General features: G+C 38.5%; 1 protein-coding gene across 1 annotated transcript; it reads left to right on the plus strand.

The window, feature by feature from the left end:
* Nucleotides 1-321: 321 nt before the first annotated feature.
* Nucleotides 322-26,777, plus strand: SSC4D (scavenger receptor cysteine rich family member with 4 domains). Its single transcript, XM_018561717.1, has 10 exons — nt 322-436; nt 5,855-5,887; nt 7,743-8,048; nt 11,540-11,611; nt 16,515-16,829; nt 17,714-17,794; nt 17,880-17,954; nt 19,612-19,923; nt 22,432-22,509; nt 26,236-26,777. The coding sequence occupies exons 1-10, from the start codon at nt 322-324 to the stop codon at nt 26,550-26,552; spliced, it is 1,704 nt and encodes a 567-aa protein (XP_018417219.1). The 3' UTR covers nt 26,553-26,777.
* Nucleotides 26,778-27,076: the final 299 nt, after the last annotated feature.

Below are 27,076 nucleotides of genomic sequence, written 5' to 3' on the forward strand. Positions count from 1 at the left end.
GAGCAGAATAACCAAGCCGCTCGACAGCAATGTTCTCATCATTTGTGCTTATGGTCCCTTCTGACATCCAATACAATTTTAGTCAAAGGTGATATAAACTGAGGGGGAGTAGTGATATTGCAGGTAAGTATAACTTAATTTATAGAAGTATTTATTTGGTTCCCAAATGTAAATTATAAGTTGAGTACATTTCTCTTCTAATTTTAAAATATAAACATTTTCAGGAAAATATATTTTCTATTTTATGTTTCTTCAGGTCTGGGGTATTCTCCCAGAGTGAGGGAGATGTATAATTTCTGGTGTTATATCCTGACAGCAGAAATGAAAGGAAGTCCTTTTTATTTGTGTAAATATCGACTACTGAGGCCATTACTTTGGATGCTCACAGTCTACGTTGTCCCAGCTACATCCCTTCTACTATTAGCAAACCCATCAGGTGAGAGTTTTTTTATGCCATATATCTGTCTGTGATATTTCTGAAATTGCATTTTTAATGAAGATAACAGATATATCCACATACTTATTTTTATGAAGCAGTTTTTTTTAACTTTTAACAAAGTAAATAATAAAAAAATTCAAATACCCAATCATGTGAGGGAAGTTAGAAAGAAAAAAATAATTTTTGCTAGCATTTGACTTGTTTGTTTGTAGTGAACACAGCTTCATCTTATTTACTAAGCTAAGTAAACATTAATTTTGCTATGTAAGCCTCATTAAACGATACCTAGTAACAATATTGTTTTTCCAATGTATTTACCCTCATTCTTTTATATACCCTCATTTGTTTATGTATCAATGCGGTGTGTTTTTATTTGCACATAATGGTAAAAAAAACCCTTACAAAAGAGTGTTCCTAACTAATACCTTATTAACCCTCGGTTAACCGCTAATAAACTCTAATTAGCTCTCTCCTTCCATTCTCTCCATAAGAGTTATTTTTTAGCTGATAGTTTTGTTTAATTTTTTGAACTATTTATATGTAAACTTTTTAATTTGTGTTTTGTAGCGTTGCATTCAAAAAAACGTATCTATTTGTAAAAAAGTGTGAACGCCGAAGTGGTTAAATCTTTTTTTACAATAACCAAGGGTACCCATACCCATTGTGGGTATAGGAACCAAATGATAGAGGTATGAGACTGGAACTTGGAATAATATAAAATAAATATAAATAGGATTGAATCTAAAATTAAAGTGGAGAAATCACTTGATGTGTCAGATGACAGCGATTATAGCACCTCCTTACTCCTTGGCAGTGTGTGATAATCCCCATGTCACGCAGGAGGCTAGCATTTTCACATTTCAGGGTTGATCCTTGTCTTGCTGTGTGGAATAACACAAAGTTGGGTGCTAGCCACTTTATTTTGTATAGTTTATTTGCTCAGTAAACTTGTGCAGAGTGGGTTAGGGGGACAAAATACCCCAAAACAGCAAAATATCCCAGGCCTTCTCTTATATTAGCAACAGAATTGATAGTGTCCCTTTAGCAGGAGCTAGGCAGGATGCAGTAACTCTATAAGAGAAAGGCGTCACTGTCTATAGTAGCAATATTGTTAGTGGCTCTTATTTCTCAATTAACAGAGGTCATGGTGGCTCTAATGTTTCAGTAGCAGCCTCCCAGTTACAATAGAGCTATCACTGCTGGCCTTAATATCTTCAGTAGCAGCCTGCCAACTGCAATAGATTCTCTAAGAGAAACTATTACTGGTCCTAATATTTTAGTAGCAGCCTCCTAATAGGAATTGGTCATCTGATCCCTTTTGAGCACTCCCAGATACCTTAAAGAGCTGAGTAATGATGTCTCCATGTATTGTCCATCCGGCAGCAACTTCTCCTAAGCTCCCGTGGACATTCTTTAGCATAACAAACTCCACTAAAGATGCTCCAAACAGGCAGCAATCTTCCTAATTCTCCAGACCCTAAAACACGCCAGCTAAGATTCCTTGGGCTTTGGCTTAGGACGCTGGCTGGGGCCAGGCCCCAAGAAAGACCTCTTCACTGTGGCATCCTAACCAGGCCAAAGGCCAGGAGGAAAGGCAAACCTTCTAGAAGGTTGCTCCAAATAATTCTCTACCTTGAGCTCACAGCACTAGAATAAAGCCCTCAGTAATTGGCCAAGGCAAAAAATTATTCATGTGCCAGTACATTGTTACTTCTCACACTAACTACTGGAGATAATTCAACAGCACCAGTCAGAAATAATCAATGTCCTGAGCTTAGGGCAAAGCTCACAAACACAGATAATATAAACAGAGCTCAGGGTGGTTACAGCCTAGCAGCAAAGCACATTAAATCTACCTAGTAACACTACACAAGGCAGAGACCCGACATGAGTAACATTGTCAGTAACTGTACCCCAATGTGTTACCTAATCTGGTACCTAATAGGACTGGTGATGATAATGATGATGATTTCGACAGTCTGACTATGTGAATACAGGGACATTCCATTGGACAATCCATTGGGGATCTTTAACCCTTGTACTAAAGATTACTTCAGCAGCAATTCCAGAAATGTATATCTGCTCTATACAAAGGTTGCTTTCAAAACCTATTTTAGCCTATTGCATTAAGTAGTTTATGTTCCTATGCATTGCCTAAACCATTCATGACTTTAACATTTTTCTTTTCATCTTCTGCTTGTCATCATTTTCTATGTTTGGCAGTGTGTTCAGATCCTCTGCAATACTGCTGTAACTGACACTGCTAATGGCTTGTAATTTGGCAGTATAGAAACATTGTGCTATTTTTTCAGCGTATTTATTCATAACTATCCTAATTAAGCAGTCACACTCAGATTTTCTGGCCTGCTCTTAAAATGGGTGATGCATTAGCTTTTCTAGGGTCACCTAAAATGTAGCAGTGCTTATAAGTAAATCCATCCTAATGCTTTTAGACATTATTAGCGCATGAGCTACTGCAGTGTTCCTAAGATTTTGAGTTACTAACAGAATAGAGAATGTTCCACAATAAATTGTGTGACGATTCAGTTCAATTATCCAATCATGTGAAAAGCAGATCCCTGTTTGCTTATTTCACCTGCACCTGATTAGATAACTGAAATTAATATTGACACAATTTATTGTGTAAATGTTATCAACGTCTTTAGTACATCAGCCTCATGGAGTAATTTTGATAGCTAAGTCTTGCTGATTATAACAACAAAACAGCCATATGGTGGGAAAAAAGGACCAGGGCATACAGTTCAAGGTACTTGTATACAGGGTAAGTAAAAAAGATAAAGGAACAGTTGTTGATCTCCTTGCATAGTGAAGAAGTCAGGGAGCATATTTTTCTTTAAGTATGCATTTGCTTACCGCAAAAGAACACTAGCCACACCCTCCACATAACAAATACACCCCACATTGTGGACTTCAGACACAGATTTTCCCTTGGCCAATTTCCATGGCTTGCTCAGTCATGATAATGTTTGGGTCATTTATGGTGTTTCACTTCCCCACTGTCCCACGTATGCAATGGGATCTGCCATAGGAAAAATTAGAGTTCTTGGAGGTAGCTCATTCATCTCTATGGCAGACACTGCTGCATGAGTGGTACAAAAGGGAAAGCAAAGTGCAGTAAGATATGTACATATTGTCATGCGATTGAGCAGATAACAACAAAGGGTTCACACTGAATCCGTACTAGACTGGCACATGACATGTAACCCTTTACCTGTAATATTTGGGACCCTCTGGATAAGGCTCCAAATTATACCGTCATTTTTTTTTAACATTAAAGTCAATGGGATGCAAGACAACCAAGAATCTAGAATTTATGGAAGTAGATCAGCAGACCCTGCTTCCCTCATGACAGATTTTCTATAAAACTGTAGGAAAAATAGGTAAGGTGTAAAACAAATATTTTCTTTTCAGTGGAAATGGTATATAGATAGAAGACAAAAAAATTATTTTTAAAAACAAAGTATTGTAATGTTTGATAGATCAAATGAAACAACTTGTGCACCTTTCTGAATGTGACTAGTTTCAAACAAGTATAATGAGATAAGAAAGTGGAAACAATTTCCATTTTCTTTCTTACCCTTGGGAGCAATGAGATAACTGATTCCAATTTATGATAAGATCAGAGGGGTAGATGAAGGGTCATTGGAGAAGAAGGTTAAGGGAATGTCAAACATCAATCGCATACAATCTCCTCTTTAATTGTCCTCTAGCTACTGAGAGAAAAGAACGTATTTCCCTTTCCTCATCTAGTTTTATTCATCAGGAAAATTGCTGGACTTTTTCTTATGTCCCTCTTTTTCTGCTGTACTTTTAGAAATTGTGCTTATTGGGCAACAGTTGCCTGTGGTGATTGTATTCTTCCTGTCTGTCTCCAGTATGTTGGAACTTTTATTTATCAGGAAACATGCAGTGTAAATCTGTCTACATCCAATTTATTCTTTGTAAAGGGATTTTTATCATATCATTTTTGCTTTCAAGCAATATGAAAGTGGAAAAACATCCACATTGTTATATTGTATATACAGTATGAAGTCATTACTTGCATCCTGGGGAGCAAACTTTTATTTTTTTCCAGTGCCTTGGAAGCCAATTTGGTCAGCTTTCCTTTCTGTCTTTGTAGCATGATATGTTCTGATACTTAAAAGCCACTGCTTTTATCTGTATTTCATTAATTGTCTTTGCAATTTCACAACTGTAATAAAACTTGCATGTTGTTCCTCTTCACACACTGGTAAATCTCTTATCAAGCAGGAATAGTCTTTTAACAGCCATAATTTGTGTTATGTGAGGCTCAAGCTGTCAACCCATCACCAACACGTGTACATTCTGAGATTGGAGCCAAAGGGCTCATTTAGGATGAAGGATAACAAGAAAACCTGAATCACAAGGACTTTGTCTTTTAATATTGAAGAGTATTAATAGGAGATTTGATTAATCTATAGGTAAAGTAGAAAACCCCAAACCCCTTCATGTTTCAGGACGAGTATTTTTTTCAGAATTATTTTCTTATAAATACTGTATGATTCATCTGAATTGCATTGCATGGTAATCAACTTTATTAAAGTGTTTGCCAGGTGCCCCGTGGCATTTGCCTTATTATTTCAAAAATTGAAAAAAGTGGTTATATTTATTTCCTGTACTTTACAAAATGTACATTTTCTAGCCAATGCCATATGTTTTTCATTAATTAAAACTACCTCTTCAGATATGCCAGGAAGTGTCTACACCGAAAACACTACAGCAATCCTTGAAACAGTGTGTTCTAGACACAGTCATAAAGAATAATATATCTTCCTAATTACAGGACATGCAATCCATGATGACCATTGTTCTCTATGGTTGGGCTAGTACAAGTACAACATTCAACAGACTGCTGGAGCACCATAGGGCAAAAATTTAACTATAACCATAACAGCCCATGCAGATGCATGGGCTGACTTGAGGCCCTTGTTGGAGTCTGCAAAGGATCTGTAAAATAAAAAAAAAAACCCTACTGCTTTTCCTGCTTCTCAAAAAAATAAAAGAAGCTGGCTAAAATTAAAGGACTGCTTTCTGTGCATTGATCCACCCATCCAGGTCAGATGGCATGAGGTTAATACTTTCCTTGGACACGGAATGATTTGCATCCACACATGATGCAATGGGAGATATGCCCGAGAAGACAACAGAGCAGAGAAGAATACTGCTTTCCCAGTATGTGTGTATAATGTATGATGTTACCAGTGCTATTAAAACTTTTTTAAATCAATTACATTTTTATGGTGTAATTTTGAGAACAAGAGCAAACAAATGAGTGATATTTATCTAAGCAGTTTAAAATATATAGTTGCAAATTATTTCAGAAAGAAAATAACAGTATACCATACTAACAACATGTCCTTATTTTGTTTGTAGAAACAATATCTGTGATGAGAAGAGAAGAGGCAGGTGAGATTATATTACTACTAAAGGCTACGACTGAAGTTGACTGGAGTTGGGCTGCATTTTTACGGGGGTGTATGTTTAGGTGATATTAGAAATCTATCACATTTTGAAATTGAAAAATGACACCACATCCATACTGGTATTTAAGCAATTCTGGCTTTCACTAGAAGGTTTGGTGCAACCTTTAATATTTGAAAATTAGAATATTATTTTTTGCTGTTCAGGCTCAGTACTGCCAATTTGCATGATTCCTTGGGATTCACAAGTATAGACCCAAGGTTATAGACCCAAGACAAAAGCCACAGTATATCAGCCCACATCTAGAGTTATTACACAACTTTGCCCCTGTAGACCTGGCAAAGTTGGGTATTAAATAAAGATGTGGGCTGGTGTATTGTGGTTGTATATATGAATGTTATAGAGATCTGGGAGTGGGAGTGGTTGGGTAGTTTAGCACAAGACACTGGGAGGGTTGACACCACCCAGTCATATAAATGCCCCCAACAGGGCTTAAGGACTAAGTGCATTTCTGGCAGATTAACAGGTATTTTTCTGTACTTGAAGTTTCTTTAAAGGCATAAACCACAGGAATATGTGCAGTTATTGGAAAGGTGTACTGCATAAGTTTTTTTTATTTGTCTTAACATATGCTTAAAGTCTCTATAGAAAAAGCAGCCCTGGGCTTCTGTTATTGTACAAATTACAGCATCCTTAGCACTTCCTCAGATGGGAATTGATTTATACATTTTTAAAGTAAAATATGCCTCCTAAAGTTAACTGACTTACACTCGCTGCAGTAACGGTAAAACTGCTGTTAAACTGCATCAGATATTAGCAGATGTGTTAGATGTAAAAGGGATGATGATGATGGCAAAGTTAATTAAACCTAGGATCCTCTACGCTCCTGTTGTGATTCACCACGTTGCTGTCAGTTGTACTAACAAATGCACAGTTTGTCAGAGGCACTAAATCTGTCAGGTGTCAAAGTTTTAAAGATTTTTATTTTATCAGAAGATCGGAAAGAATTGATACACACTTTTAGAAGAACTCCATTATCGAAGCCCATATACAGTTTATCATTTAGACTGGAGTGTTTCAGTTTACTAGCTTCACTTTTACTTGGTCCCACATCCCGTCACTACTAAATTTACTTGCAAATTTGCATTACCAGAACTGGCCACAACTTTGGGTCAGAACTAGACCAAGACACATTGGGGGTTGATTTAATAAAGGAAAATAGGCTGCTAACCTTGCAAGGGAATTTTTACTATGCAAGAGAATGTTCCATAGCTTATGAATGAGGTAAAGCTCTGCTGACTTCTATCACCCAAAATGTGCTAGCAATTTTTAATTTTTCTTATTTTTCTTGCATGTGATTTGCTATTATTTGCAGCTAGGGGAAAATTCCCTTGCACAGTGAATAGCCTATTAGCTTTAGTAAATCAACCTCCTTGGATCTATTTCTACTGAGCTATGGATAGGCTTCACAAATTCAGTTTTGCAGTTCCATGCAGCAGGATCATGGTATCCTCATTTTTAAGTTGTCTGAATCATGTTTGGCTGATTCTAATTCCTTAGTAGCCACCAGATCCATTCATTTTGGTCAGATGCTCATTTGATATTTTTGTGTTATCTCTTTAAAGTGTAAATGGCATGCAGTTTATAGCTATATTTTTAGAAAAACAGAAGTTCAGATTAGCTTGATTGTGGAATATTTTTTAATGATTTACCTTAAAGATTACAGGAATAATACAAGCAAAATTGTAGGCAATGCTGCTGAAAAACAATGTATAAAAACAAATTGAAGTAGTGATGCAAAGCAAAATTGAAAGTTTTCATTGCTTTATTTTTCCTACAGAAATACGATTAGTGAATGGAGAGAGCCGCTGCCAGGGAAGAGTTGAAGTTCTATACAATGGGACTTGGGGAACAGTGTGTGATGACGATTGGGACATTGTAGATGCGAATGTGGTTTGCCGGCAGCTGGGTTGTGGCCATGCTATATCCGTACCAAATCGGCTCTTCTTTGGTCAAGGCACAGGACCAATTTATCTAGATAATGTGGACTGCAAAGGAAGAGAAACAGCACTAAGCCAGTGCAGGAGCCTTGGATGGGGAGTACATAATTGTTATCACTACGAAGATGTCGCAGTCACCTGTAATGGTAAAAAGGTTTGGTTCCAGTGTGTCATAGAAATTATTAAATGAATGGCTACTGTATATGTTGAATTATGGTGTTTGTAAATTATAAGACATAAATAATACCAATGTGTCTCAGTTTGTATGGGTTAACAAAGTTCTGCCCAAAGCAGTAGGTGGTTACCTATATAATGCATTTCCAAAATAATGTCCTGTTGTTATATTTATTGTACAAAAGGTCAGTTTGAACCAAGTTTAATAAAAATTGGAATCTAATAACATTTTATACCAGATTCCTCTTTAGCTTATACAATACAATAATAATATTTACAATATGATTGTATTGATAGACCACTTAAAGCGGACCTTTACTCATATCTTTAAAATAACAACAAACATACCTTTAGAAATGTTTAGTAATGACAATCTGCAAACACATACTTCTAGATAATTTCAGGCTTTGTATTCTTTACATACCTTATTTCTCTTTTCTTCCCCAGTCTTCTGACAGTGGCTATGTTTACTAAGGGCAGATTACTAGCTCTCAATTTACTTTCTTGATTTCTGGCACATGTGACTAGACATGTGACTAGGACATTTGGCCATGCACATCATCTCAGGGGAGGAAAATGCATTTCCCTGAAATCTCGTGAGGTTACAGATGAGATTTCCCATCAATGCTCTGCTGATGACAAGGTGCATTGCTTTGCCAAACTGAAGTCCTTTTGCCCTTTCGAAGCAGGAAGTGAATGTTCTGCAAGTGTAAGTATTGCAAAATCACAGCATTTTACACCTGACATGTCTATGTTATTATTATCCATCATACATAGAGGGATGCATTGGTAGAATTTGATTTTTGAGTGTAAAGGTCCGCTTTAAGTCCTGGTCATTTACTACATTGCAAGTCCCAATGCCAAGTTAAGTTGCCCAGTGTCAGTGGGATTGTGCACTGGTATTGCTGGTGACCAGTGAGAGCTGGGGTTTAGTGATTTCATCAACTTGGTGGCTTCTAGTCCTGCTGTGAAGCACTCTTTGTAAGTGCTTTGTATCACTATGTAACCACAATTTTTCACATTGTGTTTATATTCATGTATCCTGTGAAGTATTCTTTGGATATTCTAGAAGTCCCAGAAGCTATTTTTGAGCATGCCGTAGTTGATCGAGCCATACCCTGCCTCCCCCTGCAGAAATAGATCTCCGTAGTAATGAATTAGGTTTACTGAAATAAAGCTACTGGTTATAATAGTAAGCGATTTATTGATGCATGAGGAAGAGGATTAAATTAGGCCCCCTTTGGCCTGATCAACTACACCATGAAAAAAAAACTAGTATAGGTTTAAAATAATACATAAAATAAGTTACATATGTTTCTTTAAAAGAAGATTTCCTTTCCCTATTTATTGTCAGCTTCCAGTAAATATGATGGATACTCTGTATAACATCTGCAGCTATTGCATTAGTCACAAACACACAAGCATGTTTAGAATTTTTGTGTTTGCAAGCTTGTTAAAAGGGCGCCAGCCACTAATTCTTGCATGAACAAACCCGGCTGGATCTTATCTTACTGTTGCACTAGCAACCATTTCTTTTTGTCATTTTCCCTGCATGCCTCACAGTATAATATTAAAAAGACTCTATAAAAAATCTCTGCTAAATGATTTTTACTATTTCACTGCATTTTGCAAAAAATCATACTTATGAAACATTCTTTAAGGCAGAAGATATTGAAATATATGGTTAAGCAATAAAAGTACATAAAAGCTGAGTTGGGAAAATTGAAAGAAAGTTGAATGGCATCTGTGCTGAGAGACCCACTTGGTGGAGTTCAGTATTGCATTAGTACCAGAGTTCTGCCACTAATGCAGCTTAAGAAATGTCTGTGCCAAATTCAAAAACATGCTGTGCCATGTTTCGGACCGCTACTGTCTTCTGCACCAAATTCAAGCAGTTCTTATTTGCACCATATTTCATTCTGGCGCTGTGCTTGTGACATATTCAACAAACTCAGTTTGGTAATAAGAAAAGTGATGCAAAATAAGACAAAGTACTTTTTGGCATAACTAATCTGTATATTGTATATGTCTGATGTAGTTTGCGACACATACCTCAGGGCCGACATTCCTTGAAACTGAGGATCCAACAGAAACCTGTCTTAGGCACATTTGTGACACTTTGGATAGCAATGCCACATATCGATATACTTTATCATGTGCATATATCTGTCCCAAAGTTTGACTCTCAAGTCAGTTTCATAGGTTTGCACCAGATTCATGAATGTTATGACTTGTACATGAATCTGGCTCAAATAAGGAAATTTCCTGTAATCTAAACTATACCTGTAACTAGGGATGCACCAATACCGAGTATTTGGGTGAGTACTCATACTCGCCCAAATGTTCCGATACTTACCCCAAATACCAGAACGTCCGGTCAGAGAGATTGGCTTCCGGGCCAATCAGGAAGCTGGGCGGCTGGTAATGATTTACTGATTTACCAGGAAGCCGGCTCCATGCTGATTCCCCGGGAAGCCGGGCGGCTGGTAATGACTCGCCTCCCAGCTTTTTGATTGGCCGGGAAGCCGGCTCCATGCTGTTTGGTTGGCTTGATGCTGATTGGCTGGGAAGCCAGCTTCCCGACCAAACAGCATGGAGCTGGCTTCCCGAGTTTATTCTAACCTTTCCTTTATATCAGCTACATATATTCCAGGTGAATTATAACAAAAGGTATTCATTTTCTTTAGAAAGCAGCCACAGCCTGAGTATAAAATGCCTGTTCCCTGCCAGCAACTGCAGAGTGAGACCCTTGCTCTCTGTGTGGAAGCAGTGGGCTGTTTGCAAAGGCCTTACACATGCATTAGTGTGCCAGACCTATTGCATTTAATTGGCCTTTAACAGCAAATCAAACATTCTTTTATAACACTTTTTACAATATTATGCAGGGCAAAGCTACAGGTTGACTTAAATAGAAGACCCACTAGCACCATAAATTCAGTTTCCCTTCGCACCAGTCAGCCATTGGTAGAAAAGATAAATAGTTAATACCAGGTATGAGAGGGTCTGTTAGTCACTACACTGACATAATGAGAGGTGTGTGCATAAAGCCTACAAATCTATATCTTGGTCCAGTGAGAATGGAAGTGCTACAACACACGTGCTTTGACAGCTGCATTTGGGGTGCCATTCATAATGAATGCCACAACAGCGCTTCACTTTCAGAAAATATATGGTTTGGGGGGTCTTTTACAAACGCTAGCAACGCAGCAGTTGAAAATCAAACCAATAGGAAAAAATTGCAGAAAATTCAAAAAGGGCTTGGCCAGCTGATTTGAAAAATGTTCCGGAGGGCTTGGCAGCGAAAGGGTTAAAAACAAGTTCTGCTCGACATATACAGAATTTCCTATACTGAGCGCCATCTAGGGGCGCTAGTGCCATGCATACAGAATTATACTATATTATATAAGTTGCCATATATAATTTAGTAACTAACATTACAGCACTGTGTAACCTTTTTTTTTAGAAATACTGCCAACACCAAGTAACAAGGGACAGTCCACAAAAACATCATCAGCATCTTTGCAGGATGGTCTACGTAAGTTGTATTTTACATTCATTTGTATTATCGTGTGGGACTGATTTACTGATGTGGTACGCTCACTGTGTTCTAGATCCCCACAGAAGTATGCAGCTCACTGCTGGAGACCAAAGCAATCTCTGGAGTGTGAACAGGGAGGGGTTAAAATGTATGTGCAGGCAAATTTTCTTTGATTGACTGGGGAAGGATTCCGAGCTCTGTTAAAGTGATTTTCTCTCTTAGGCTCCATTCACATTTATGCATATGATGCTGCACGTGATCTCGCATTGAATGTTGCATTGTTAGGTGTGATGCTGTGGCATTATTTCTGAATGGCACCCCAATGCACATCGCTGTATAACCTATTACCATGCGATGTGTTGTGATGCAATATTTAAAAAAATGCATGCAATTTATTGCAATTTTGCTGCAGTAGGTAGCCCTTTCAAATGAACGGTCTGCCTACCACAACGCACCCTACAGCACCCCTGCAATATCAGATTGCAGAGTTGTGAACAAGAGCTCCTGTCTCAGTAACAATGGTTTCCCTAGACAAGAAGTGAGGGGACATCTCCAACAGTACCTCAGCAATAAAAATATCTTTAAGTAGGGAAAGGCTACTGATAGCTTTTTATTTCTGTCTGTGTACTTGTTGCAGGTTTTTCCCTGACCTATCCGCTGAAATGTTGTTTGGTACCATAACAGGAAGTGAGGGTAAACCTCTCTAATTGCTTCCTGGATAGCAGTGAAAACCCAGACAGGCATTCTAATCCTTCCTCACAATATCTGAAACTAAAAATAATATTTTGGCTGGACATACACATTAAATGCATGTTTTTGTTTGTAAATGTTCCGATTATTACTATTGTAATGAAATAAATGATGCTACTATTAAAGTGGACCTTTACACTCAAAAATCAAATTCTACCAATGCATCCCTCTATGTATAATGATTAATAATAACATAGACATGTCAGGTGTAAAATGCTGTGATTTTGAAATACTTACACTTGCAGAGCATTCACTTTCTGCTTTGAAAGGGCAAAATGACTTCAGTTTGCCAAAGCAATGCACACTGGGATTACCTTATCATCAGCAGAGCATTGCTGGGAAATCTCATCTGTAATCTCAGGAGATCTCATGGAAAGGGATTTTCTTCCACTGAGATGATATGCATGGTCACATGTCCTAGCCACATGTGTCAGAAATCCAGGAAGTAATAGGAGAGCTAGTACCCTGCCCTTAGTAAACATGGCCACTGTCAGAAGACTGGGGAAGAAAAGAGAAAAAAGTTATGCAAAGAACACAAAGCCGGCAATAATCTAGAAGTATGTGTTTGCAGATTGTCATTACTAAACATTTCTAAAGGTGTGTTTATTGTTGTTTTAAAGATATGGGTAAAGGTCTGCATCAATTTCAAAGAGAGAACAAAGAAACCGATGGATTTACTACCCACCCCACCCTTTCCCCCTTTTATTCCTCTCTCCTTCAAAATATTTTCGTTTCTATACTCTTTACTTGCGGTAGACAGCCATGTAGCATGTATAATCATTTTGTACTTTTTTTTTGCCCAACCTAACTATGTGAAAACCATATCTACTGAACCCTATGTGTACTGTCTACACTATTTACGGAAATTTAATAAAAACCTTTGTTACAAAAAAAAGAGAGAACAAAGAACCAGATAACAAAGAATTAGATTTTTTTTCTTTTTCGGGGGGTGGGGGGCTTAGGAGCCTACTAACAAAATGTGATCCTTTTCCATTTTCCAGTCTTTTGTTTGATATTCTGTGACTGCTTTTAACATATTAACTTTAATAAGCTTTATGCAAAAAATTATTAAACTGCTCTTCACTTTGATTTAATTAATTTGAATTGATTAGCCACACTAAGCTGCATCTCAGATTATCCAATTCGTATGGCCATACATATTTTGCTGTCATAAAACAACGCGCCTAGCGTTTACATTTTTCACTCATTTAACTAACAACCCACAAAAAAGTACCTGATTTTTAATGCCGCACAATGCATGGCATGTGCATTGTGGTGTGCTGCAACGTGTATGCATTGCCCGCTAATGTAACAGTGCATTAGGGTGCCATTCAAAAGGAGTAGCACTGCAATTCACCGTGCTGCATGCTTTACATGTGTTGAAATCTGAATGGGTCCTTAACATCCCTACAAATAACAGAGAACATTTGTATGATGTGGTGATTTGCTGTCGGATGGGGGAACATTTATATGTCTGTAGGCCATCCCCAACCTTATCAGAAATTCCCTGCCTAAGCTGCTCTGGGGTGACAGTCAACTGGCTGGGATGATTTTTTTCATGACTGATCTTTATAATTTGCCACCAAAAAGAGGCCATATTGGGGATGTCTCAAAAGTGCCCAAATCCTGCATGATCCACTGGCTAGATCAGAAATATCTGTTGGCACCTTTAATATGCATTATACTATAATGTTCTTTCTGCTCTGTAGATTAGACAGTTAAAAGGACCTAAACTAAGTTGTAAAATTGTATGTGTGCTCTGGGTAGGAAATTCTAGGGATTGTCATAGCAATGCACTTTTGTTAGGAAATGATCTGGCATCTAAAATGTTAGCACTGGTTCACAACACCAGTCATTCCTTCTGCAAGTCATTGCTAGTGTACAAAACACGCCTACACTCCTGCAAGCTTTTTTATACAGCATCAGTGTGCCTTCTATGACAAGGTCATAAAATCAAGGCTAAGATAAATTAGTAGGCTTAGAGAGAGTTTATAGCATACAGTACAATGCTTCACAAATGTTATATACTGTTCACATAATATAGGTGCTCACAAAAGGTAGTGTAGCGCTCACCCCCGAAGGAGCCGCTGAATGATTGGGTCTTCCATAGCCTGTCTAGGGATTATTAAAAACACATGGCTGCCCCAATAGCACTTACCACTTCCAGTGGTTACCGACAGATTGAAGTCCAGACAATAGCTCCAAGATGATTCTCTTTTATTGCTGTAACTCCAGGGAGAGAGGGAAGAGGGTCAGGCACATCCAGCATGAAGGTAAACTTCTTGTACATGAAACAGAACAAAGTAACTGCTGCCACCACAGACTTGGACCTTTAAGCCGTACCGGCAATCTGTGTGGAGAACTTCTGGCAAGCAGTACTGTCAAGGGTCTTGTTCAGGCTCAACTTCAGACATTAGTGGCTGACCACTGGGCCTCCAGGCTCAGGCCCCAGTGTCCAGGCCTAGGCCCCAGCTCAGGCCTAGTCCATTCTATCTCTTCAGCAGCAGGCATCCTGCCCCAGGCCAGGAGGGCCCTGGGGAGGGGAAGAGGAAGAGACTGTTGCATCAGCCACACTCAGCATTTATATCCTCTCCCAGCATGCATCACTGCTACTGTTCTGCAGTGATTGGCTGCTCTGCCCTGTGTGGTAACACACCCACCCACAGGCAGACACATTTTAGCACCCCTATAAGTAGGGTGCTACAGTAGAATGCATGCTAATTAGACAATTGTGCAGTTACTCCCCAATGTACACATAAAAACACACACAGAATCAAACAAGGAGGTGATCTAAAAGTGTATGCATAGCCAAAACCCTTTTTTTTTTTTAACTTTTGAATAGCATAAGGAATGCTCAATTTTTCTTGTTAAAGACCTTTTGGAGAGATTTCCTTTCTGTACCAGAGATGCAGTAGGAAGTGAGAGAAAATGTATATAAAATATTGGGGAATTTCAGTAAAACTTTGTTAAATTTTGAATTTCCCATCACTTTTCTTCATGGCGAAGATGATCAGCAGGACAAATAAACGGGTGCATTTCCTTAGCAGGGTTACAGACAGCAATAAAAACCTGACAGAGGTTCTAATCCTTCATTAATACGGAACACAGGTTTGGACTGAATTTTGCGTGTTTGCCCAAATGACAGACATTTGACGGGAGCATATATAATAGCAGTATTTCTACCGTTATTATATGTGACAACTTCCTGCTGTCAACGATTGCTAAGGAAGTGGAGGGTGCCTTACCTGCTGCATCCTTAGCAACGAGTGACGTCACCCGGCCCAATCCCAGTAATGTAAGCATAGCGGCAGGGATAGTGGTAACATCACTGCGCAAATATGGTCATGTGGCCTGGTATGGTTCAGGAGGAAAGGGGTGTGTACATTTCTTCAAAGTGGGGGCTGGGGGGGGGGGCATTTTGCCAAACCTGCCCCAAATTAAATCTATAAATACACTTTATGGTAACAGCAGCAGGAAACTCTTGGACAAATTGATTTTAGACAGATCAGTTTCTTTAAAAACTTAACCATGCAATGAAAGTTTACATTTAACATTAAAGTCCAACTCCAGCATTTATGTACCCACCATCTCTACCCTCCCCACCTCAGTGAAGCCCCTGCCACTATTTTATAATCTTTTTATACATACCTAAAACCCTGCAGTTCAAGCCGATTAGACATCACAGGTCCTGCCCATTCTTGCCCAGTGGTGGCAATGGGCAATCTTTACTCCTAGACAGCATGGCACTCATTAATGATGAATGAGTGTTCTCTCCAGAAGTAATGTAAACCAGGCCAGTGTGATTATGTTTCCCCAAGTGTTGTGTTCACGATAGCCTGGGCTCATGGGAAGTGGGCTGGATGAAGCTAGGGATTATTCAACCCAGAAGAGGACTGTAAATCAATTACAGACTGGTGAGCCTGGGAGGGCAGCGCTGGAGGGGAGGGGATTTGTGCAGTAAAAGCTGCTTTTTTATTTTTTACAGTGCTGGACAACTTATTTTAAAGACCTTATGAAAAGTGAAGTTGGGGGTTTAAGATGAACTGCTTCCACTACTGAGAAGTTGCAAACTGTTTTAGAGCTGTGTACATTTTGTAACCATTTATGTTTTTTTTAAGAGAACCATAACTCTTTTTTGTATTCATTTTAGGGGATGGCAGTATCAGATTGGTCAGCGGAGCTGATTCCTGTCAAGGAAGAGTGGAAGTCTTTTATAAGGGAAATTGGGGAACAGTGTGTGATGATGACTGGGGAATGAAGGATGCAATGGTTGTGTGTAAGCAGATTAACTGTGGCCAAGCCCTGGACTACAAAAGCAATGCTTATTTTGGATATGGAACTGGTTTAATATTACTGGATAATGTGAACTGTGATGGCTCAGAGTCCTACCTATCAGCTTGCTATAGTCTTGGCTGGGGTATCCACAACTGTGGCCACCATGAAGATGCTGGAATCATCTGTGCAGGTAAACTACTGCTCACATGTTAGTGATTCGAATATGCTATTTCAGGAAGCAACCATGATGTGCTGCAATTAGTTCACAATGTCAACCTAATTTCATTCCCTCTCCATCATGTATACATTGATCTAACTGGTACTGAAGAATCACATTGAAAAGTAAGATAGAGACATCACACTTCACCAGAGGGCATTTCTTCCAACAGTGAAGTGATTAAGATTGTGTGGTCTCTCAACTGGAAGTTGTTTGTCTGATGTAATACACAAGTGCACTAAGATAATTAGCTTTTATCGGAAGTGGATATCCCCCATCCTCATAAAGCTTATAGAAGGTTGACTTTGTACAAAAGAATTCTTGTTTTAATATTTAATGATATTATGCTTAGTTATTTCAGTGAGTAACAACAGTGAATCATGAGTGTTGCTAAAAGGCACTTAGATGTTTACCAAAGAACCTTTGCCATATAAAGTTGCCTCTGTCCATGTCAGTGTGTCTTAAAAAAGTAGAACTGTCATTAGAATTTACGCTATGTGAACTAGTAGTGGACACATGTGAGCATAATGTACCTGCAGATAGCTTTAGTAGTCAACCAAACATTTTCTGTGCCCATTTTCTGTGCCTCCAAATGCTGGCACACTGGCATAAGTTTGGATTCAGGAGTTGGTGCTCTGGTGCAATTCACTCTGAACGCTTTCTAATGCAGCAGCCAATAGAGAATATACATTTGGCTGTTAGATGGTGTGTGGGGGGAGGCTACCACTTGGCGGCTATATTAGCTTTGCATCATAGCTGCTGTGCCATGTTCACGTTCATTAAAACGGAGACATCCTTTAACTATTGCATTGCAACATATATCAACACACAGCATGTACTATTTTATTGTTATCCAGGGCATGGAATTTCAACAACGTCCCCAAACTTCACGCCTATAGCTCAAGATACTGCAGAGTCAATTACTGACACAGCAACAGGTAAAAGATAAGCCTCTTCTTACTTGTTACCCCAATATTATAATGAACTGCTGACAGTTTATCATTTGTGTTTTTTTATTTATAGTTACATGGGGTGAAGGTCAACCTTCTCCTGAGACAGATTTGTTTACTACTGCATTTTTCCATCCTGGAAGAAAGAGTAAGTTGCTTCCAATAAAAAGTAACTTCTACCATCTGTTCCATTTATTCTTTGACAAATATGATTTCATATACCAGGACTGTAATCAACGTTGTCTTGCTCTAGCACTGATCTTGTGTCAATATAAGATCAATATTGGAAAAGCCAACATATTGATCTTTGCAAGTAGAAAGCCTCATATGATGGCTGTTTCCCTTAATGTGTTAAGCTCTACCGTAAACATTTTTTTTTCTATTATTTGGGTGTTGTGAAACCCCATGAATTTTATCTACTGTCTGTTACCCTCTTAATGAGATGTTATTCCCCAGGTCTCATTGCTATTGATTCTTCATATATTCCTATAAATAATCTAGTAGGGGAGTAGTTACACCAATATTATGGCGTCACTGCCCCCCTTGTGGATATATAGATATGAATGGAAAATGCCCTCTACTCTACATGTCCTCTACAGAGTGAAGCTTATAGCCAAGGCTTGCCTATATTGACAGGACTGTGGATCGCTACTGATCACCATGCTTGGGCCAGAGACGGCAATACAAATCTAGCAGGTCAAACTTTTCCACATTTTATTCAAAAAAGAAAAGTTCTGGGTAGAATTCTACTTTGGCCTATGAAAGTTGAATTCCAAACTGGAAATTGTACAGCTCAGATGCATAGACTGTATGTTTATCGATTTAGCTACCAAATAATTTTTCATTTGTGAATGTTGGTCTGCTACTTCCTGGTTTAACATCACTGCTTACTGGATTAGTTCACTGCTCAAGACAACAACTTGATGCTGATTTACCCTCCAGTGAACAGGTTCGGAGGCAGAAAGGTAACATAGGAAGATGTTTTGGTGAACTAGAAAATAATTGCCTGACTGTGCAGTGAGGCCCATGTGTGGTCTTCCAGGATTATAAATCCTTTGGTCTTAGAGGACAAGTAGCCCCCTTTCAAGTAGTTGCATAGTAATGTAAGCTAATAAAAACACAAGCGCAACCATAACATACTAAGTAATTGTAGGATATTTTAGGATAAAAAAGATTATTGGGGCTGCCACTGATCTGATTTTTAAAAATGCTAGTTCCTTGACTGCCATGATGACGACCTGGCTTCAATACGAGTCACCGATCTAAAGCAAGTATGCATATCAGGGGTTCTGACTTCCATTGCTGCTGCATGGCTCATTGACTTCATTAATACTGTACTTGTACTGAAGCAGAGACAGCAAGGTAAATAAATAGCATTTTCAGGAAGAGGTCAGCAATGGTAGCCTTCATGCTTCTTTCACAGACAGGTTTTCTTTAATGTTCAGAAGTAGACATGGCCACTGCATGAAAACTTGCCTTCTTCGAGAGAATGATCTCTTTAACAAAGCAACCAGAAGAAGGCTGTATGACTTTTCTATTCCCCCTATGTTTTTTTCTACAATGTTATGAAATTGTCTATTGGCTAATATAGTAACTGTTATAAAAGCATTAATTCATGAAGCAAGAAAATACAATAAAGTAATCATTAAATACATTGGCGTTTTGTATGTGTGTGATAACAAGGAAAAAAAGCATAAAATATAATATTACGCAGAAGAATATTATAAATATTTTTTTTTGCATGCACATGTCAATATGTAATATGTAATTTACCTGTACCGGTTGTGTTAATATTTTTCCACCAGGTGGCAGTATAAGACTGGTAAATGGAAATAGCAGTTGCCAAGGAAGAGTGGAAGTTTTGTACCAGAACACTTGGGGAACTGTATGTGATGATGACTGGGACTACAACAATGCACAGGTGGTTTGCAAGCAGATGGGCTGCGGTCCAGCCATTGTAGCTACAACCCTTAGTTATTTTGGCTACGGCAGTGGACCTATACTCCTAGACAACGTAGACTGTGTTGGAACAGAGAAAGATATAGTGAATTGCTTTCACTTAGGCTGGGGCCAGCATAATTGTGGACATCATGAAGATGCTGGGGTTATATGTCAAGGTAAATATAAATTTGTAGAATACAAACAAGAATATTTTGCTTATCTGGTAAATAGAGAAACGTAGTTTTACACAGAAATATAATGAGATATATTGTACAATGTGAAGAACTAAAAATTGCAGAGTGAATTGCAATTTTAGCAAAGCTTTAAAGATAGACTGACACCTTGATGCAGGTTGACAGTGTATTGTATTTGCAAAGAGATCTCCCATCCAACCCACTTATACTCACCTGGCACTAAAACTCCTACAGGGTTATTCACAAAATAGTGAAGAGTTTGGAGAAGGCAGGAGAAGTGAACAATCTAGGACAACATAGCGGAACTGCAAACATTCTCCAATTCAGCTTACTTTCCAGTTGAGTTATGTTGTCCTAGATTGTTCACTTCTCCTGCCTTCTCCAAACTCTTCACCCTTTTGTGAGTAACCCTGCTAGTGTCAACCTGGTTTGGAAACTAGGGAGAGCACTGACATCACTCCCCCGTCATGTGACAGTGCCTAGGCCTAGTGATTGGCTGCTACATCCAAACACTTTCACAGGAGAGTAAACATTCCATTTGCAACCCAGGAAGGAGCAGCGGGGGAGCACTTAAGTGTAAAGTGGGTTGGGGAAGGAGTCCTTTGCAAATACACTGCCAATTTGCTATCCATGGGTAAGGTGGCACTGTCTCTTTAAGTGTTAATTTAAACTGTTCTTCCCATCATAAAAGCCTGGGGGGAGCAACAGACTTCAGAACATACTGTGTGTATGGAATGCATTCATATTCTGAACACTCAGAATGCCTTTATTCCCCTAAAAAATAGCCTCCTCTTCTACCTCTCTTCTCTGCTCCCCACCCCCACCCCAATCCACTGACATTAACTTATTTAATTGGTAGAGGGACAGTGCTTATCCCATAGTTGGTTGCAGTGCTTATCCCATAGTTGGTTGCATCATGTTGGTACAAACATTTGCCCTCTTAAAGAATAAGTAAATCCCAATAATAATCAAAGCATGAGTCCAGCACTACTAAATATGCTAAATACAAAAAGTGTTTCACCATATTACATTAAATTTACCACATGTGCTAAATGTGACATCTATAAATATATAAATCAATCACAATTTTGTAAGGCTGGATTCACACCAGCAGCAACGCTACAACGCAATAGTGTGAACTTTGCTAAACCGCAACCAGGCAAATTGCCTTGTTTTGCGTTGGGGCTTTCTGTAGTAAATACAGGTAGGTGCTTGCAGTGAACGCGATTGGCGCCGGGATAAATGCACAAATTCAAAAGATGTCACCAGCACACCTTGCTAATTGAGTTTAGCAAGTGTTCAGTTGCAAGTACTTTCGGGGTCCTCTCAGGGTCCCCTTCATCAGGCTCAGAATGACATTGGGGGGAAAAAACGTGGGGTCCCCCCTAAAATTCCCAACCAAACCCTTAATACAAGCACAGGCCTGGCAGGGCAGGAAAGGGGGCCCCCTCCCTGCACCATACCAGACTACATGCCCTGGGAATTGGGAGGGTGCTATTCCAGGCCCCCCCCCAGGGAAAAGCACCCTCCCAATGCCATGCAGATGGGGACAAGGGCCTCTTCCCCACAAGTCCTGAACCGTTGGTTGTGGGGGTCTGTGGGCAGGGAGCTTATTTGCATCGGGATACCCCGTTGTGAATGAGTAAAAGGGTTAAAAGTAAATAAACAGACAAGAAAAAAATATTTAATTGACAAAAAAAAGGTTTTTGACAATTCCTTTAATAAAAAAATAAACACCAAAAATTAAAAAAAAGAATTCACTGCCGACCTGTCCGCACGCGACGAACTTCCACCACAAAATGACAGACTGACAGATTCCAGCAAAATATAAACAATTGGGCGGAGCAAACGGTGACATCACCGCTAGCTCCGCCCAACTGTTTACATTTGTCTAGCACCTATCAAACTCTTCCCGCAGGTCCCGGCCAAATCAGAACAAATGGGCGGAGTCGGCCGCAACTTCATGGCTGGCTCTACCCATTTGTTGTCATTCAATGACAGTCCAGAAAAAAATATATAATATATATTTATAGTTGTGGGTTTTTTTTACATTTAACTGATCATTTTTACATGCATGAAACTAAAGATTCTAGTTTCCTTTTTAAATCTGAACACAGTTACAGCCTTGTTTATAAAGGGCGTGAACACTATTGCAAGGGCGTGCACACCTATACAAACAATTCACTGGAAATGCACTCTAAATAAAAACTACCAATTTATTTTCACTTCAGCATTTCTAGTTAGAAGATTTTATTTTAAAAAGCTGACATAACATGCTTTGATTTCAGCCTAAACTAAAACGAAATAAAAAATGACATGCTTTTATTGTAATTTTTTAAAATAATATCTCCAGCATTTTTCAGATACAATAATGACAGAAAAAGAGCAGTTCAGAAATATCACATCCACATAATACAATATGAAAAAAGGTAACCTAGTTTTTTTTCCATTTTCCAATTAATATTAGTTGTTTATATATGTATCTTATAGGTTTAAAGGAAGCTGAACTGTTTTCCAAGGGGAGCAGCTTTGAAGTGACAACTGAATCTGTAACACCCTCTAAAGATGGTATGTGTTTTCCATATCTTGTATTCAGTAGTACAGACATACTAAAGTTATTGATCCACTTCTCCAAAAACCGAATGCTTCTAACTGAACTTAGAGCAAAATTACAGTTATAATATGATGTACAGGATCTGCTATTAAAGTGTTTATAAAACTGCTATTTCCATTTTTGGTAGATACTGGAGAGTTAAATCGCATGACAACAGCCATTGTGGCTGTTATAATTGAGTCCCGCTCATGCTGATGAAAATTATTAATTTTTTATTATGGAGAATGCACCAGGAGGAACTGGAGCATGTAAAAGTGGACGGGGAAGCTCAAAACTTCCAGGCAGACAGGAGCAGGACAGGACAGGAGTCCAACATTATGGTAGGGCAATCTTCCTTCAGTATTCATTAAGAAAGTAGCCATACACCGGGATCCCAGTATCTCAATCCAACTTTATTGTACCAGAAAGAACATTGACCCCACCAGGATCCTCACTCTCTGATAGGTTTTGCCAACCAATGGGCTTAATCATGGAGAAGGTGATGTTCTTTATAAATACTGATACGAGTGAGGAGTGTGTGCGAACTCCGGTGCAGCAGGTGAATGCCAGGCTTAACTTTAAGCAGTTCTCTGTGCTGGACTTGAAGCCTGCAGTATTACACAAAGAGACATAGGTAGGCAGGCTCCACCTATGCTGTAAATTTCACAGAGTTATTCACTAAAGGGTGAAGAGTTTGGAGAAGGCAGGAGAAGTGATCAATCAAGGACAATATATCTGATGTGGAAAAATCCTCCAATTCAACTCACTTTCCAGTTCAGCTATGTTGTCCTATATTGTTCACTCCTCAAACTCTTCACCCTTTTGTGAATAACCCTGTCAGTTTTTGGTGGGTATGTTTTACCTTACTTTCAAAGTGAAAACCTAGGCCCTTCCACTACTTCACAACATCTTTTCAAAAGATATTGTACACTGTATGCAGATTCAGATTATGCATGTACTGTTAGAACCTCATGGTCCATGATAATCAAAAACCTTTAGCCTCGATTCAAACCTGTGCATTCCGTTGTGTTAACGGAATGCAGACGTCAAAAATCTTAACATATTGACCCTGTAGGGATACAGCAGAGCTCCTCCTGCAGTGTTGTTGAGTAGCTAATATGTAGATAGGTGAGTAAAGCTACAACAGTCTCTCACCACTTGAGGACCTTAGCCATAAAAGATATGACCTAAAAAACTCATACTAAACTTATACTATGACCTGCTTCTCTCCTCCCATGCTGCTCCCCCGCCATTATTATTGTAATTACCTGCTGTCAAAACCACAGCTGGCAATTGCCTATGTATTACATAGCAAGAGTGGATGTCAAAAAGCAGCCACACCTGTTTAAATGGCCTTTGATCTGCTTATGACATTGGTTAAAGAAACCTTACGTAAACTGTTTTTTTTGTTTCTTATTTTTACCATTAATATTTAAACTTTTTTCCTTTTTTTGTTTTTGTTATTTTTTTCAGTGTCACTTTAAAAATAAAATTAGCAAAATTTAAAAAAAAATTTTTTTCATTTGTAAACAACTTTGCCACTCTATGTACCACAAATATGACTATATTAATTTTGAAAGAGGCAACTGATAGAATAAAATGTATACTTTTTATTTACAGAAATACTAATACTTGTCACCAATTTTTTTTAATGTTTTCTTTTTTAACATTTAATGTTTTTTTGTCTATAGATTACATAGAAAATAAAATAATTTTTCAAGATAATATTGTAGTGACCCTATTGGGAAGGTTCATTCTCTTATTTTATCCTTGTGCTCATTATCACCAGAACAGAAAGTGACAAAAATCTATCATTTTAGGGTTTTCATGGGAAGAGTGTATATCTTTTAATGGGGACAGCTTTTCCAGTGTCAACTGTCAAAAGTAAGATTTTTCCCTTTGGAGAGATTTCCACTCTCTCATCCTACTGTCTTCAAAAATCTGGCAGAGGTTCTAATCCTTCACCACTCTGTTTAAAATTAGAAAAAGGTATGGGCTAGAATTCTGCTTTTACAAAATTTAGGTTAAATAGCCCAGCAAATCACATACAAAATAATTAGGATCTTCCTCTCCATATGTCTGGTTTTACATCAACTTCCTTCCTGCAATCTGCATATAAATGTTCCCCAGGCAGATTTTACATACTCTGTGTACATTTATATACTGTACATCACCCTTTTTGCAAGCTACCAGCCGGCAGTTTATGCAGCTGCTGGCTCTCATTCCCAGATGTCACTTACAGCCCGGGTCTCCACTGACACTTGAGAACCAATTAAAGTGACTCTCGATCATGTGATCAGTGACGTCATGGACGGCTTTATCCTCTTGTTGTCATTCAGTGACAGTCCACTGTCCTTAAATGACCTGGGTAGAGTGGCCTGTCATTGAATGACAACAAATGGGCGGCGTTCGGCTCCCTTCACTTCAGCTCGGTTAAAGTGACTCTCGATCATGTGAACACTATGTCAGCTATGACATAGTGATCACATGCAGGGTGGAAACTTCACCGCAAAATGAAAGCCTTTATGCAGATGAACACTGCCATCTTCATGCTGGAGTGGCATCTACAGTGCCATCTGTTAAATCATTTAATTGCCCAGTATTATTTATATATTCTTTTACATTTTTGCACATTTAACAGCCTATATATATTTTTTTCTTTTAAATCTCTTTATTCAATTTTTAACAATTATACAAACAAACAAAGTACAAACCACATTCAACATACTCCAAGTGGTACAATACGTTAAATATAAAAATATATATAAGCAGCATAATTCTATTATTCTGATTATTTAATAACCACTCTACATTCATCCCAGGCCTGGCCTGCCCCCCCCTTATTTCCTTCCTTCATTTTCCATCTGCACTGCCAAAAATAATCTAAGTGGCATACATACATTAGCAGTGGAACCGTTAGCCATAGCTATCAGGCAAGCACCCGATATAATAGGTTTTCGAAGAGGTGAAAAGGAAGAAAAAATCGCCCTCTATGCAGATGATGCTTTGATTTTTTGGGGGGATACAGATAATTCCTTAAAGTCATTGATGTCATTAGTACAACAGTTTGGCTCTTTTTCGGGTTTTGATATTAACTGGGGCAAGTCAGCATTATTATCTTTAGACCCTATTTGCTGGCCTCTGGCTGGCCTCTGTGCATCTCAAATTAAAATAGTAGACTAATTTAAATACCTTGGTGTTATGGTGTCAGCTAATATAGCAGAATATCTCGTTCTTAATTTAAAACCCTATATTTTTTTAAAAAACAGAGTTTTTTTTAATTAAAACGGTGTACTAAATTAAGCTATAAATGTCCTTGAAAAAAAAAAAAATAGGTATGCAAATTCGTCATTGGGGTTTATTTATAAAGCAGTAAAAGTGAAATTCACCAATCATTCACTGCATGTGAATCTTTCTGGTACATGTATTTTAAATTGCAGTGATTAATTCATATGAAGTGAATGTTTTTTGAATAACACATTCACTTCTTTATAAACATGCCTGATAGATTTATTGTCAAGTCAATCAGTAGAAGGCGATGATGCTAAATTTGGCCTGGGCATCTAGGCCTCAATGACCTCTGAAATAGAAGTAAATAAATATATAGCCATTTATATGTAATAAATTAAAATTCATTTAAAAATGGAAAGATGTATAACATACTCAAATATGTTTATAAAGAAACACTTTTATTTTGCCAGGATCTATCCGTTTAGTGAATGGAAGCCACCGATGTGAAGGTCGCGTGGAAATCTTTTTCCTTTTGCAGTGGGGAACTGTTTGTGATGATGCATGGGACATGAAGGCTGCAAAAGTGGTGTGTCGATCCTTGGGCTGTGGAGCACCTTTTAAAGCCTGGGGAGAGGCGTGGTATGGACAGGGAATTGGTTTTATCTTCCTTGACAATGTTAAATGTCATGGCAATGAAAGTTCCTTACTACAGTGCTCCTACATCCGATGGAATGTCCACAACTGTGATCACTCGGAGGATGCTGGGGTAAAATGTGGACTTGACTGAACAATACATTATTATATAAATGCTAAACAAATGTAAATGTATACATTCTGTAAATATTGTTGTACCTTTGTAAGTTTGCACTTTATTATCCCATTTAAATCAAGCAGACATAGACATACAATTTGTTGAACTGTAACCTTATACGACAGAGGTTCAAAAAGTGTTGAAGCGGTGTTAACAGACCGCTGATTGTGCCTACCATGGTTAGTGGGACTCACCATGCAGTTCAGAGGTCCACTAGCTATTGCCCCACTGCTAATGATAACTTAAAGAAAACCTGTGTGTTACCTTATATTATTAGATTTGGCAAAGCTAGGTGCCTGCTTGCATGCTGCAATCCTCGTTCTAGTGCATAGTTTATCCCCATGACCTAGGCACGCTATTATGACAGTATTTTCCATTGATGATATTTGGCTTGATTTCCATAATCCCCCTCATTGACCACCTATTGCCTGGTAATTCCAATCTCTTATTGCCTGGTAAATCTGATGGGTGGACTAGACATCAGAAAGGAACTAGGTTCA

This window comes from Nanorana parkeri, unplaced genomic scaffold, assembly GCF_000935625.1.
Source record: "Nanorana parkeri isolate BGI_ZX_2015 unplaced genomic scaffold, ASM93562v1 scaffold539, whole genome shotgun sequence".
Classification (NCBI taxonomy): Eukaryota; Metazoa; Chordata; class Amphibia; order Anura; family Dicroglossidae; genus Nanorana; species Nanorana parkeri.